The 14500-nt window shown below is 39.5% G+C and overlaps 1 protein-coding gene across 5 annotated transcripts in view; it reads left to right on the top strand.

The window, feature by feature from the left end:
* ITSN2 (intersectin 2) overlaps window positions 1–14500 on the top strand; it is an 80866-nt gene that overhangs the window by 28389 nt on the left and 37977 nt on the right. For 4 of the 5 annotated variants that reach the window (XM_041480802.1, XM_041480803.1, XM_041480801.1 and 1 more), the window contains exons 3-11: window positions 3088–3180; window positions 4813–4876; window positions 6360–6523; window positions 7794–7991; window positions 8300–8396; window positions 10072–10196; window positions 11476–11539; window positions 13719–13856; window positions 13947–14032. In XM_041480802.1, the coding sequence (XP_041336736.1) occupies window positions 3088–3180; window positions 4813–4876; window positions 6360–6523; window positions 7794–7991; window positions 8300–8396; window positions 10072–10196; window positions 11476–11539; window positions 13719–13856; window positions 13947–14032 (1029 nt within the window). Of the gene's footprint in view, window positions 1–3087; window positions 3181–4812; window positions 4877–6359; window positions 6559–7793; window positions 7992–8299; window positions 8397–10071; window positions 10197–11475; window positions 11540–13718; window positions 13857–13946; window positions 14033–14500 lie in introns of those variants that run through there. The other variant, XM_041480804.1, reaches the window with a different exon arrangement.

The following is a 14500-nucleotide window of genomic DNA, read 5'->3' as shown; positions in this document are numbered from 1 at the left end:
TATTTTCAGTTCCCTGAAACATTCCCACAGTGTGCTTTTGATAATGTTTGTAGTTATCACTATTCCATGACAGCTGCTTGCACTGACTCACTAGGACTGTGGAAGGCTGTAGAAGCACTTGTTGATATAATAACATGGTTTTAGGCAAAGATGTCTTTTTTAAAATTAAATTTATACTTGCAAGAAACTTGCGGTTATTCAGCCTGGAGAAAGCTCCAGAGAGACCTTTCTGTGGCTTTTTAGTACTTAAAGGGGGCTTCTTTACTCTAGCAGGACCTGTTGAGATAGGACAAGGGGTGATGGTTTTAAATTTAAAAATTGTAGATTTCAAATAGATGTAAGGTAGCATTTTTCTGCAAGGGTGGTGGGGCCCTGGCTGCCCAGAGAAGCTGTGGCTGCCCCATCCCTGGAAGTGTCCCAGACCAGGCTGGATGAGGCTCTGAGCAGCCTGAGATAGTTCAAGACATTCCTGCTCCTTGCAGGGGTGTTGGACTAAATCATAGAGTCACAGGCATGGAACAGAAAGGACATTAAAGATGTAGGTCCAGAGGTAAAAGTGTGCAAAATATCAAGTGTGCAAAAAATAGCAATATTCTTGGATGTGTTAAGGAAAGCAAAAATGAGAAGGAAGGGTGAATGTGGATCTTGAATCTCTTGTTGAAGGAGATTTTAATCATCAGCTACAGCTGTAAATTTGGGGATTTACTGACATGCAAGGTTTTAGCACATTTGAGAAAATGCTGTGTAGAATGCTGAATTTCATAGCTGGAGAGGAAATATAATTTACCAGATAGTAAAACAACTCTTTGAATACAAAAATATGTGAGATTTTTCAAGACTGATTGCCATCTTCTTGCTTAATCTGTGACAGATAAGTAAGAAGCTGTGCATATATATAATAAAAGTTGCCTTACAATGTAAATTGGATTTTCTAGAGGGTTATGGTGATGGTCATAACTCCAGTCAAGAAATTGTTACTGTGTTTTTATCACTTTGTAGCCACTGGCCATATGAATATATTATGGTGGTCTTAATCATTCTGTTGTTGATTTTAAAAAGCCAAGGAATGTTGCAGCTACCTGCTTCAAATGATGTTCAAAGAGGAGGATTTAATGGAAGGAAAATTTAATGTTGATAATATTTGTTTTCCAAAAATGAAAAAAGTAGTCAATTTCTCTGAAGTTGCTGCTGGCAGCTTTAGGTGCTTTTTTCATCTGGTTGAGTTAATTTCTATAGTCATAACCACATCTTATGCACTTCCCCTTTCTAGCTTAAAATTAGCACTTTAAAGAAATCTAAGTGCTGCTCTAATTTTTGCCTTAGGGTGTAAGTTGTCCTCATTAATGTCTTGCAGTAAAACTTTACAGTGCCCGTTGACTTCTAGGCATCTGATTCAGATTGACTTCACTTTATTATCAGTATCTAATCTAGATTTATTTATGCTCATTTAATCAGAAGAAAAAAGAGGGATGTTCTTGAAGTGCAATTTCACATATAACCAGCAAAAACACTATTTCATTGAGGCCACACTAAAAAAAAAAAAGGGTATATCCTCAAGTGAGAAGCAGAACTCCAAATTCAGGTGTGTAGAGGTTGTATCCTAATGCCCTCATATCTTTTCTGTCATACATCTCCCCAGTGAGTTTCTGCTTTGTTTTGGTCTTTTAAACTATTTTATTTCTCTACTGAGGGAGCAAGGGTAAAGAATTAAATCTGTACACATGCAAGGAGAAATACAGTTTTAACAGGACCTTCTTAAGAGGAAAAATTAAGTCTGTTTTGGAAAATGTATTTGTTTATGTAAATAAACAGTGATGAGAGATGATTAACTTCATTACTGTGTCTGCATTGGCAAGTATATCAGCTCACAGTCCCTTCACTTTGCTCTTATACATTGAAAAACAGTGCAAAAACCTCTTGAAAATTAGGAGAGTCAAAGCTTTGAAATAAGGTTTATGTAGAAAGAAGAAACCTTTAATGCTAACTTTTTTTTCCAAGTACTGTGGCTTTTAAAGCAAGTTGTTAATATCGTATTAGAAGAAGTATTTATTCCCTTGACTGTCTTTTAGGGAGCAATGCAAACACTTGAACAGATTAACAGTTCTTTAGAAGTAGTAATACTCAGCAGAATGTAATTTTAGAAGTGTTTTTCATGTAATAACCTTTTAATGCTGTTTTGAGTGGTTCCATTCAGAATTTTGGCTAATTCTTGCATTCATTGATTTGAAAAATTAAATATTTGTCAAGAACTTCCTGACTAAAACTTCCTTTTACTTAAAAAACAAACCAAATTATTTCTGGCAAGCTGCTTTTCCTGCAAAGGATGCACACCCTGACCTTTATGCAGCAGGTTGCAGCATTTCTGAAAGTCTGTCTGGTTCTGCCTGGTATTACCAGCACTGTAAACAGAGTTATTCCCTGTAACTTCTCATTCCTACTCTTAGGCTGTAATATAGTATTCTTCATGAAATATGGAAAAATGTGAAGTGGACATTGCATGCTGTTAAAAAAAAACCAAAAAAAACCCCAAAAAAACACCAAAAAAAACCCCAAAACAGCCCAAAATTTCACTTCTTTGTCAGACAAAACCAAATTATTTTTGTTATCAGTCCCGATTTTGCTTTTAGAGTGCTGGCAAGACAAGTGTAAGCCTTTTTGGCACCTGGAGGGTGCTAACCCTGTGCATGGGAACCTGGGTGACACTGAATGCCATTTGTTCATCGGAGAGCCGGGGGAGTGTTTGGCTCACACAGGGGATGGTGAGGCACATCCTGCCCGGGCTGCAGTCAGCAGTGACAGGAAACTGCTCTGCACCAGCTTTGAAGGACGACAGAGCTTGTTTGAAAGCCAGGGTGAAGCAGCCTGGCTGGGGCATTGTCTCAGCTCGGCTGCACATCTGGGAAGCAGGTTTGTGTTGCATAACGTCCTTGCCAAGCTGGTAGGAGCTGGGTGTGTCCATGTCTAACTTTGTCTCTTGAGAAAGCCAAGCTTTTATTTTGCAAGTGACGTGCTTTACTTTTGAAAGTTTTCAGTCCATTTGGTTGTTCATTGTTTTTTTTGTTGATTTGTTTTGGGGTTGTTTTCCAGGAGGGCCAAACATATGGGCCATCACCTCCGAAGAGCGGGCCAAGCATGACAAGCAGTTTGATAGCCTTAAACCCACAGGAGGTTTCATTACAGGTTGGTCTGAGGCTCTGCATTACACATTAACTTCTCTGTACACATACCTATCTCTGCAGAACAGTTTGAGAACTACATCCTATTTCTAGCCCTTTGTTGTGTGACTAATAACCATATTCTTCAGGCAAACAGCCACAGGTTATTAGTAAACTTAACAAGCTTTCCTCTCAAGTCTGGCACAGGAATGCTGTTTTGTTTAACCCTATCACTTCTGCAGCCACCAGCTGTGTGCTGCCATTCTGTCTAGTTTCAGAAACCAGAGAATATCAGATGAAATCTGTGCTCAGATGAGGGGCTGCCAGGGAGCACTTCCAATAGCTGTTCTGGCAGGTGACACTAGACACAGCAGAAGTGTCTCTCCTCAGTCTTAGGAGAGAATGCTGTGCTGTTAGATATCTTTGTTAAGGATGAGGAGGCAGGGAGAGGGATGCTGACAGCCTGTCCTTGTTAGCAGCTGCTTGAAATTTGGGCCATTGGGCCCTCAGTAGGGACTGGGTGGACTAATGGCATTTTGCAGAGGCCAGCTGTCAGTTCCAGTTGCATTCAGCTGTGTCTCCTCTGAAACAATTGGGTCATGCTGCTGTGCACCTCAGAATTTGGAGGTTTTAAATCTAAAATCTGCTTTTAATATGAAGAAAGCCCCTATTTCATTGGCAAAGATGTCTTAATTTAGGAATGCCCCATTCTTGGTGGGTGGCTGGGCACTAAAGACTCCTACCTTCACAGAAATCCAGTAATGCCCTGTCTAGTTGCTCCACTGGCTCTGCTTTTCCTCTTTTGGAGCTGGAAAGGACTGAGGAGAGAGTGGAAAGTTACCTGTTTGGGACATGCACATCTTCTGGCTAAGTGGCACCTAACTCCTGCTTTGGCCAAACAGCACTGGGAGGTGTTCACCTCCAGGTGGAAACTGTGCAGCCCCAGGAACTACCTTCAGGTCACATCTGGGCTCTTACCTGCATCTGCAGGCTTTGTTATTTATTTGGCAAATGCTTGAAATAAAAGCTTGTGTATAAGAGAGAGTTGAAAGAGTAATTTGAAGTCTTAGCTTTAAGCATCTGTAATTCACTCAGATGTAGGCATAAACACCACTGTCCCTGTTTTGTATGGGTATCAGTTGATATGGAACTGGGTATGGGATTGCACAACAGTTCCCTTTCCATTCCTGAAGTACTGAAATCATGGGTGTTCTTTGACAGAAAAGAATATTATTTAGAACATGGTGTTTTCCTGGTTTTTTTAGAGACACAATACTGGCTCAAGTTAGATGGGATAGAGAAGAAAAGAAACAGCATTCTCATCCTTTCCTGCATAAGTAATTGGGGCAGGACTAAATTTTCATTCATTTTTTAATCCATGCATCTTTTAAGATGTTGGCAGCCATTGATTTGTGACCTGTTAAAATTTTTATAGCTATCTGAAATCACTTCTCAAAGCAAAGATTAGGAATTATGGAATACACGGGTGTCTGGCAATCACTGTCACCAGTGTTAAAAGCTGGAAAAAAAGCCCTGGAAAGCTTGGCATGAGCATAGGAGTTTCTTTCAAAAACCTAATCCCCCAAGAGTGTGCTGAGCTCTTCAAAAATCTGTCTCTGGTATAAAAGTCTGTGTTTTTTTTCTTTGTTTATCACAGGTGATCAAGCCCGTACCTTTTTTTTGCAATCAGGCCTGCCATCTTCAATCCTTGCTCAAATATGGTAAGGTATTCTTTATTGTTTTTTTTTCTTAGGTAGGAGATTCATAGTACTCTAATGCTACCTTTGCTGCGTTGTGTTTCACAAAGGCTTTCAGCAGTCAAGGTAGAAAGTGTTGTCTGAATAATTGTTTTAATTTTATTAAATATAAAGGAAGTTTTCAGCCCGTATGTGTACCAACAATTAATTAAAACTCAGTAATTTTTACATCTTTCTTACGATGTTATTTCAAATTGAATCATGCTGAATGCAGCATTTTTAAACTGTATTAAGGGCTTGAAGTACACATAAAGTAGAAGACAACAAAAAATCTAAAGTCACAAAAAAAGCAGAAGGACAGTTTTGATATGTGAGATATCAATGCTGTAATGTGATATGTGAGACAGCAATGCTGTAATACGGGAACTGGAAAAAGTGCTGTTCCTTGCAGCATATATGTGGTGAGTGCAACACTTGAAATGTTTTTTCTCTGTAACCCCTCAGTCCTCACTAAAATCCTATGCTCAGTTTGGGGTATGTGTGCTAAAAGACACATACTTGAGTCTCGTAATAATTAAGAACAACTTTAAGAAAAAACGTTAAGGGAAATAACTAAATGCAAGTTAGTTTTTCCTTCAGCCACATAGTATCACAGAATTGTTAAGGTCAGAAAAGTGTTCCAGGATCATCAAGTCCAACCAGCATCACCACCATGTTCACCATTAAACATCAGTGTCTGGAAAAGAGGGGCAAGGAGATTTTTCTGTGGAGTCTTGGTGTTTTGTACTGAGCAGTAAAAGAATCAAAGGAAAAATGAAGCTTAACATTAGTCTGTGTTTTTTTTTCCCCTCCTAATTTTATTTATGCTCTTGTGCTTGGTCCTTGCACACTTAAATGTTAATAAAATTTCTTATCTGACTGACCAGAAATGTTGAGGTTATGTTGCATGTATTTCCTTTTGTAGTTATTTGGAGAACTGTCAAAAGGAAGACAGTGTGTGTATCAGGCTCAGAAAACTTGATACCCACGCTCACCACTGGGAGGTTAATTCACCACTGTGAATTAATGAAGTTTTCTTAGCAGTGTATGGTGCCTTTAGGAGGTTTTTGCATCCTCCTGCATCTTGTTCCAGATTCTTGCATTAATTCCTTACCTTACCAAGGATTAATTTAAAAATAATTATTCTGGCTGGGAGCATAAAGAAAAGCACAGCAGAGGATTGCAGCAGTGGCAACAAGTGGGCAGGAGACTTCTGCTTTCCCAAAATCTTCTCTGCTTTCTTGGGAATTATGTGTTTAACATATAGCAGCCTCAAAACTGAACTCTGCAGAAGAGAGTACTCAAATTTCTCAAAGGTAAGAATGTTGTCAAAAGTAGAAAATTTACTTTGCAATAAGTTTTGTTTTCCTGTGCAAAACCAGTAAATAAATTGAGTAGGAAAGCCTCTCACAGATCAAAAATGTTAAATTTCTGTTTCTTTTCTAATTCTGTTTTATTTTGTTTTAAGGACACTCTCGGACCTGAACAAGGATGGAAAAATGGATCAACTGGAGTTCTCTATAGCTATGAAACTCATCAAGCTGAAATTGCAAGGACAGCACTTGCCTTCAGTTCTCCCTCCTGTCATGAAACAAACTCCAGTGTTTTCACCACTAATGTCAGCTCGCTTTGGTACTTATGAATATATAATTACTTAGTGTTCAGAGGTAAAAAAACCACAGTTAATTGCAGCCAAATAAAAGCATTAATCTGACCATGAAAGTTTAGTGAATCAGTGTGAAAAAAGAAAAAAGGATATTCTGATATAGGAAATTCACCAGGTCATTGTCTTGATATTTTTGAAAATTTGATTCTTGGAAGACTTTTAATAGAGAAAAACATTTATTCAGTTTTGACAAGAAGACCACTCACATCTGCCATCTGCCTTGCAGGCTCTCATTTTGTACTGGTGGTCTTTTTTTTTCTTCCTCCTACTCAGTCACCTATTTATACATGAGGGTTTTAAAGTTAAATTTAGTCAAAGGTCAGAGTTTTGGTAGAACAGCTGTTTTACATATTTTTTCCAAAGTGAATCAGACTCTTTTGGTTTTATGATTAACTGAATAGAATTACTTTGACTTTTTTTTTTTTTTAATAGTGTTTGGGGATTCAGTGCATGCTTGTTATTGTGTTATTTTATAGCACAAAATATCCACAATGACTTGAGCTGGATTACAAAATATGTGCACACTTCTACGCTGAAATTAAATGTATGCATATGTTAATTACATACATGATTTAAAATGTCTGCCCATCACCAAATCTCATGTGTTTGGGTACAAGGGCATGCATTTACAGGGAGCTGTGGTTGGCATACAGTTACCTCTATAACTTTGCATCATCTCACCAGCACTGTTGTCTTCCACAAGGTGCAGCCAGTAATTCAAGTGCACTAATTAGCCTCAGGCAGCTGCCTCTAGAAACCCTTTGTTAAGCATGGGTCCCTAATAAGGACTTTTCACCCCTGTGGATTCTTCCAAGGCTGATAGTTGGAAGAGACTTAGTTCAGAAACAGCAGCAGCTTTTCCCTGTGGAGGATTGTCACAGCTTTTGAGGTTGTAATTCTCTCTCAGGGGCCAGGCTTGTCGAAGAAATAGGTATAGCTGCAATTATAGAAAACAAGATCTTACTCTGTTGTGAATATAGTAGCTAAACCTACCTCAAGAATAAATTTACTTGTCAAGATTTTTCTTTTTAAATTCCTGTTCTTCAGTGTATTTTCCCCTGTGAGCTGTCTTGCCTAAATTCAGAGAAAAAGTAAATATTGTACATGAGCATCTATTTTAACTCACTGTATTCCAGACACCAGTTGCTTTGTGTCGTTTCCGCCCCACATGAGGGACCCAATTTCTTGTTGAAGCCTCTGCAATGTTAAACCCTGAATTATTGGATTTTGCTCTAGGAATGGGTAGTATGCCAAATCTGTCCATGCCAACGTCTGTGTCTGCGATCACACCATTAGCTCCCATGTCTCTGACCTCCATGACTTCCATTCCTCCTCTGGTTATCTCTGCTCCCCTGGTGCCTTCTGTCAGTACCTCCTCGTTGCCAAATGGAACATCCAGCCTTCTGCAGCCTTTGTCCGTTCCTTTCTCCTCAAGTAAGTATAGCACAGCCCAGTACTTGCTCTCAGAATTGTGAATCTTATTTTCCCTATGGCTAATTTCAGACAGGAATGCTATCACATGCATGAGAGTTAAAAAAAAATCCAAACCAACAGAAAACCTTACAAATGGTTTTTCTCCCCAGTTCACATTTGTTAATTCTGTTCTAACTAGTTAATCATAACAACAAGACACTGATTAGCTTTTCTTACTTCTATCAAATTTAGTGTTGATTATGAAGCATTATCTTATTCCCAGTTGCTTTACAGTTCTGTGGTTCATTTTTTGTTTCTTCTTGTTCCAGCGCTGCCTCATACTGGTTCTTTAGGCCCCATGGCAGGAGGATTTGGTGGTTCCAGTATGCAGAAGGCACAGTCACTGATTGATTTAGGATCTAGCAGGTATGGAAGTTAAATTTAAAATTGTTGTATCTTACACTAAAGTAGTATACCTTTAGTAGTATACAGAGCATTTCTGTTCTCAAAGTGCCTTTGTTAAAATTAGTCAATCTAACATGACCTGTCAGGTATAAAAACAGGTTTTGTTTTTATATGCATAGTAAGTAATTTTCAGTAAATTGACAGAATATCCAAAGTAGGTGAGGAGGTCAGATGAGCAGTGCCAAAAAGAAGGAAATGTACCTCATTAGTAAGTAGAAACAAACCTTGCTAAGTGGTTATAAAAGCAATGTTTGTGCATTATGTGCTCATTCATTATAGAGGGTACCAGGTCATCAGCAGTCATGTAAGAATAGGATTTTTTATCAATATTTATGTGAGAATTTGTTTTATGAATAATAGAAGATGATAGGCCTTTATAATCAGCTGCTCTGGTTCACTGATTTTGGAGCTTTGCCATAGAGGGAGTTGCACATAGTGAGGGACTGGGCTTATGTATCCAGTTGGGCATCCAGGGCTGTCTCTCAAAAGATGGTCCTGAGGGCACCTCCGCCCCAGCTCAGTTCCATGAGTAACTCAGAGGCTCTTGCAGCTCCCTGCTGCCTGTTCAGGGCATGTGGGGTGCATGATCTGGGCTCCTCACACACCCAATGTCAGCAGATGTTCTGTAAGGTGACTGTAGGCATGGCATGTCCCTGGGACCATTTTTTTTTTTTTTTTTGGTTGTCTTTTTTGAATTGGAAAGCTTTCTGTTACTGGTGATGTACAAAGGAGCCCTTCTCCAGTGTTATTGTTGGCAAGCATTGCCACCATCATGTTGTGTCATTCCATGCAGGGGATGTCAATCCAGCACTGTGCTGGAGAGGCTTTGTTTCTATCAGCATTCTGCCTTGGGTAGCACTTCAAAGAGTTTGGTTTTTTGTTACTTGACAGAGCAGGGGATCACCTTAAACAAGGCAGGCTGAATTCAGCTCTCCTGAGTTTGTCTGATTTTCAGAGATGGACACTGAAAATGCTGGGACTTAAGGTGGAAGTTTGATGGGTATATCTAAGCCTCCCATCAGCACTATTCTGCAGAAACTGACTGAGCTGGAAAAGCTCCACTCAGCATGTCATTGTCACAGAAAGAAGAAGTAGAGCTGGAATATGGTGATTAAAACAGCTTTAAAAGCTGCTTATGGTCATGAGTTCATCAGATCCATTTTTCTTCTCATGTTTATTCATTTACATACCTCTTAAAGTTACTTAAACAATGACCCAATACTCTTGGGATAGTGGAGGTGTTTTCCTGTGGTTTCCTATACTATCATTCTGCAGTGGTAGAAGGATTAATTATGTGCATTAGTGCCTGTGATACCAAGGGAAAATTGTTTTCTAATCAAAATGTTGTTTCCTTACAAATATATCCCCACTTTGGCTGTAAAATTCCATATTTGTGATTAAATTATTTATAGTAAGTTAGCAGAGGTAAAACTTTGTGGAAGTTGTTTCATGTTACTGGAAGATTCTATGTATCTTCTGTTCCAATGCCTCTTTTTTAAACCAAGTGATTTAGAGTTATTTCTTTATCTCTTTTTCTCTTTTGGTTTTCTTTTAATATTTGGTTGGTTGGTTTGGTTTGGTTTTTTTTGCTTTGTTTTGTTTTGAAATTATATTGCAGTTCAAATTCTTCCTCTAGTGCATCACTAGCTGGGAATTCACCAAAGATTACATCCTCAGACTGGGCAGTTCCTCAGGCCTCCAGATTAAAATACAGACAGAAATTTAACAGTCTTGATAAAAGCATGAGTGGATATTTATCAGGTGAGTGTGACTTTTGGTATGGACTGGAAAAACCAGAGTTTTTCCTGCCTCTGAACATCACAGACTGAGGGATGGAATCCCAGCTTGGGATTTGACTTGTGTGTGAAATAAAAGCTGAAATGTTGGTGTTCAGACCTGTACAGAGTTTATTTATTATTATCCACTCTGTTATTACAGAGTGGATTTCAGCCAGCCAAGGAACGGAAATAACTATCATTTCATTGACTTGGGCTTTGTGTTAGACCTGGAAGAGCCAAATACACTGGGGAAGCTACAGCAGCTGTGGCAGGGAAGAGGAGAAGCCTGGAGTGTGGGATCTGACTAGAGGAGCCTGAGAGCCACAAGGCTGTGGAGTTCAGCTCTGTAAAGTCAGCAGTCATTTTTCAAACTTCCCTCTTTGGACTGAGACTCTTTCTTGTAACAGTGGGGGACATTAACCATCATTTTTATGCTGTGTGCTCCTGTATCAGTCAATGCTCAAATACTTGGGCTTTATCTTTTGAAAGGAAGCAACTTGGGAAAGACACTACAGAACTGCAGCCATTGCTTGGAATTTTTCCCAAGTAATTCAAGAGAGTCCTTGTTGGTTTCCAGTGACATCTGTGCTGGGCCACAGCATTATGGTGGCTTCAAAAAGACTTCATACCAAGTTAATACAAAAGGAGAGTTTTACAAAAGTTCTTAGAAAATTGGATTCCTCAGTGTAGTGCAGCAAGTAGAGAGTGCTCAGAGAGCAGTCAGGAGGTGCAAAGTCAGTATGTGTGTCTTGTGTGTCTGCATTAGAGTTCCCATTTTGAATAAGCACTCTGCCTCAGTTCCCTCGCCTATAAAAGAGCAGGACAATCCTTTCTTTAAGGAAAGGGTCTCAATGTTTTAATCTTGTTCAGTCAGTTTTGGACTGAAGGTTTCCTAAACCTGCCTAGAAATGTATCTGATTCTTTGCTACCAAGGAAAGCTCTCCAGGTGATAGCTCAAGGTTTAGGCAGACACTCAGCTGTGCTTTTGTGACAGCTGTGGGAATTACTGTAAATACCTGTTTTTCTTGTCAGCTTTTCTGTTAGGTGCTCTGGGTGGAAAAAGGTACAGGAGAATACTTACATCTTCATTGTGTTCAGGTTATAATGCCTGTTGTTAAGCTTGGAAGTAAAACCAACTGATAAAAATGGATTAGATTAATATTAAAAATAAACGTGTCCCAGTTTGTGACCCATTTTTTGCCTCATGTGAACCTTTGAATGAAGTGCTTATTTTAATAAAAATCTTTTATACTTTCACTTAGGATTCCAAGCAAGGAATGCCCTTCTGCAATCAAATCTTTCACAGACTCAGCTGGCTACTATTTGGTGAGTTTAGTTACTGATTCCGTGTCTTCATGGTGTCAAGAGAGAAAACATACTTTATTAAATAAAAACTATAAAGAGATACCACAGATCTAAAATCATAAACAGAAACTGAGCTGCTAGTTAAACCAAGTTTGTTCACTAGTTACATTTCTAAAAGACACCTTGAGATAATTCAGTTTTTCAATTCTTTGTGTGTGTTTGTTAAACTCTGTATAAAAGAAGAGATGCTAACTTCCATTTCTGATCCAGGGATGCTTTCACTCAGTTGAGGGCTTCAAAAGTAGGATTCTGAAATCTAGGTTGTTAGTTTTAAAGTATGGAGGAAGATTAAAAATTAAGTAACCCTTCAGCTTTTTGAGTTTTACTGCAGTTTCCATAAAGATATCTGCATATTACATGTTTGTTAATACTTGCCTTTATTGTGCTGATGAAAGTGGTGAGAGTTGTCTTGAAGGCTTGAATGGTCTGCCCTGCTAGACATTGCAGTTTAGTTACACCTTCAGACATAACTCAGATGTTATACATGGAATTTAGTGGCCCAGCAGAATTCACAACAGCTTTGCATCTCCTCTTGAGTTCCCTTTCTTTTTCCTCTGTGCCAGGACAGTAATTTGTGTCTATAGCAGCAGCAAAGCTCAGCTTGTTTGGTTTCATGCTGTGAAGATAAACGTGGGCTGTGGGGTTGTATTGCTCCTCTCTGGAGTCTGGGGGAATAAATCAGGTGTGCAGTGGCTCTTTTCCTTCTGGGTGTGTATCCTGAAGGTGTCAGTAGCCAATGCAAGGAGCTTTGTGTTCCCCTGTAGAGAGAAGTAACAGCCCAAATTTCAGTTTTGCCCAAAGACATTACCAGTATTTCTGCTGGGTGCTTGTTAGTGGTAATTACTGAAATAAAGGTGCTGTTATGTGTGAGTAGTGCTGGTGTGTGAACATAACAAAATATCATCTCCTGATTTTGTTTTTCACTGTGGCATGTGTGTGTGATGGGTTTGGTTTTTTGGGGGTTTTTTTGGGTTTTTTTTGTTTGTTTGTTTTTTGTTTGTTTGGATTTTTTAGTGTTTGTTTTTGTTGTTTCCTTTTTGTTTTTCGTAGGGTTTTTTAAACTGCTTTTTTAACGAACTGTGTTTTTACTAAGCATTTTGTTTTCATGCGGTCTAAGGACACATTTCAGAAATTCTATCTCCATAGATAGTTCTTGGAGAAAGGCTCCTGCTTTCTTGCATTTCACTGGTTCCACACAAACACACACACCTCACCAGCCGCCCCAGTTTGTGGGAAACATTTTTTAGGCTCATATGATCTCCTGCTCCTTAGAGGGGGTAGGTGATCCTTTTTCTACCCACTGCAAGCTACTCTGCACCAGCTCGTGTCTTCCCTGCGCTGTCAAGGAGACACGGGGGGGAAAAAGAATTCCTTGCAAAGCTTCCTCTTGTAGAGTTTGATGTAATTTTATGTAATGTTTTCTTTGGCTTCTAAAAAATAATTGAAAAAGTGGTTTCTAGCGTTTAGAAATGAGCTGGTTAAGAACAGTCCTGGTTTCACTTTCCAGCTCTTCTATTTGTGATGCAGTAGAGCAAGAGTGTTTTATGGAAATGTGGGAGAATGGGGATTCTCAGGCTGGAGAAGAGAACGTTTCAGTGAAGCTGAAAAGAAAGCTTTACCTGAAAATAGCCAAAGAAAGATGGAGAATTTATTTACAAGGGCATCTAGAGACAGGACAAGGGGGAATGGCTTCAAACTGAAAGACCGCAGGTTCAGATTGGATATTAGGAAGAAATTCTTTACTGTAAGGATGGTGAGACATTGAAACAGGCTGCCAAGAGAAGCTGGATTCCCCATCCCTGGAAGTGTTCATGGCCGTGTTGGATGGAGCTTGGAGCAACCTGGGCTGGTGGAAGGTGTCCCTGTCCATGGCAGGGGGTTGGAACTGGATGAGATTTAAGATCCCTTCTAACCCAAACCACTCCATGATTCCGTGATCTGAATAACAGTACATGGTTAAACCAAATAATATTTCCCTTCATCAATTATTTATGTTACTAATTGTAAGTATTTTTACCAAAACATTCCACAGGAATTGTCAGTTTTAAAAATTGTTTTTCCACAGTATCTTGTTTCAGCTGTAATTTGTGAGTGATTGTGGTGTTTGGTTCTAATTGGTACTGCTGCTGAATCCCTGCAGGTCCCTGGCTGATATAGATGGAGATGGGCAGCTGAAGGCTGATGAGTTTGTGTTGGCCATGCACCTCACAGACATGGCCAAAGCTGGGCAGCCACTGCCCCTGACTCTGCCCCTTGAGCTGGTGCCACCTTCTTTCAGGTAATCACTGAGGGCAGTGAAATGTAATATGTATAACACAACTGTGCTGTTTCTCTAACAATGGTGGGGTGGGGTTTTCTTCCCCTGCAGGAGTGGAAAATACACTGAAAATATAAATGGAACTCTGCCATCTTACCAACCTGTGCAAGAGGAGGAGCCACAGAAAAAACAGCCAGGTAAAAAAACAGGGTTCATGTTCTTAATGTATGGGGCTGGTTTTGAAGGGCGCTGAAACCTTTAGAAAGTGGAAGAAAGAATCCAGTCCATGGAGAGCTTCATTTCAGGAGCTAGATCCCTTTTAACTGCGATGGTAGGAAGGTTGTTAAGTGGATGTAGCCAGCCTGTTACATCTAATAGAATTGAGAAGGCAGGGACAGGGGCTATTTTTAGCTGTAGGAAAGGAAAAATGTGCTGATTAATAATGTATTCTGGAAAATAAACCCTTCATGGCCAGACACTGCTGTGCTACTGCAAATTTTTTTTTCATAATAAAGTTCCTGGCATTACTGGCCATTCTGAAAACGGGGGGGTCCAGTGTAGTTCAATTCTCAGCAAACTGGAAGCAGTTTGAACAAAACATACATTGTGTTACTGACCATGTTACAGGGACCCTCAAGAGAGGACTTGCCTCTGTTTTGGGAAGG

This window comes from Pyrgilauda ruficollis, unplaced genomic scaffold (genome assembly GCF_017590135.1).
Source record: "Pyrgilauda ruficollis isolate IOZ18807 unplaced genomic scaffold, ASM1759013v1 scaffold54, whole genome shotgun sequence".
NCBI lineage: Eukaryota > Metazoa > Chordata > Aves > Passeriformes > Passeridae > Pyrgilauda > Pyrgilauda ruficollis.
This window is presented reverse-complemented; position numbering and strand designations above follow the sequence as displayed.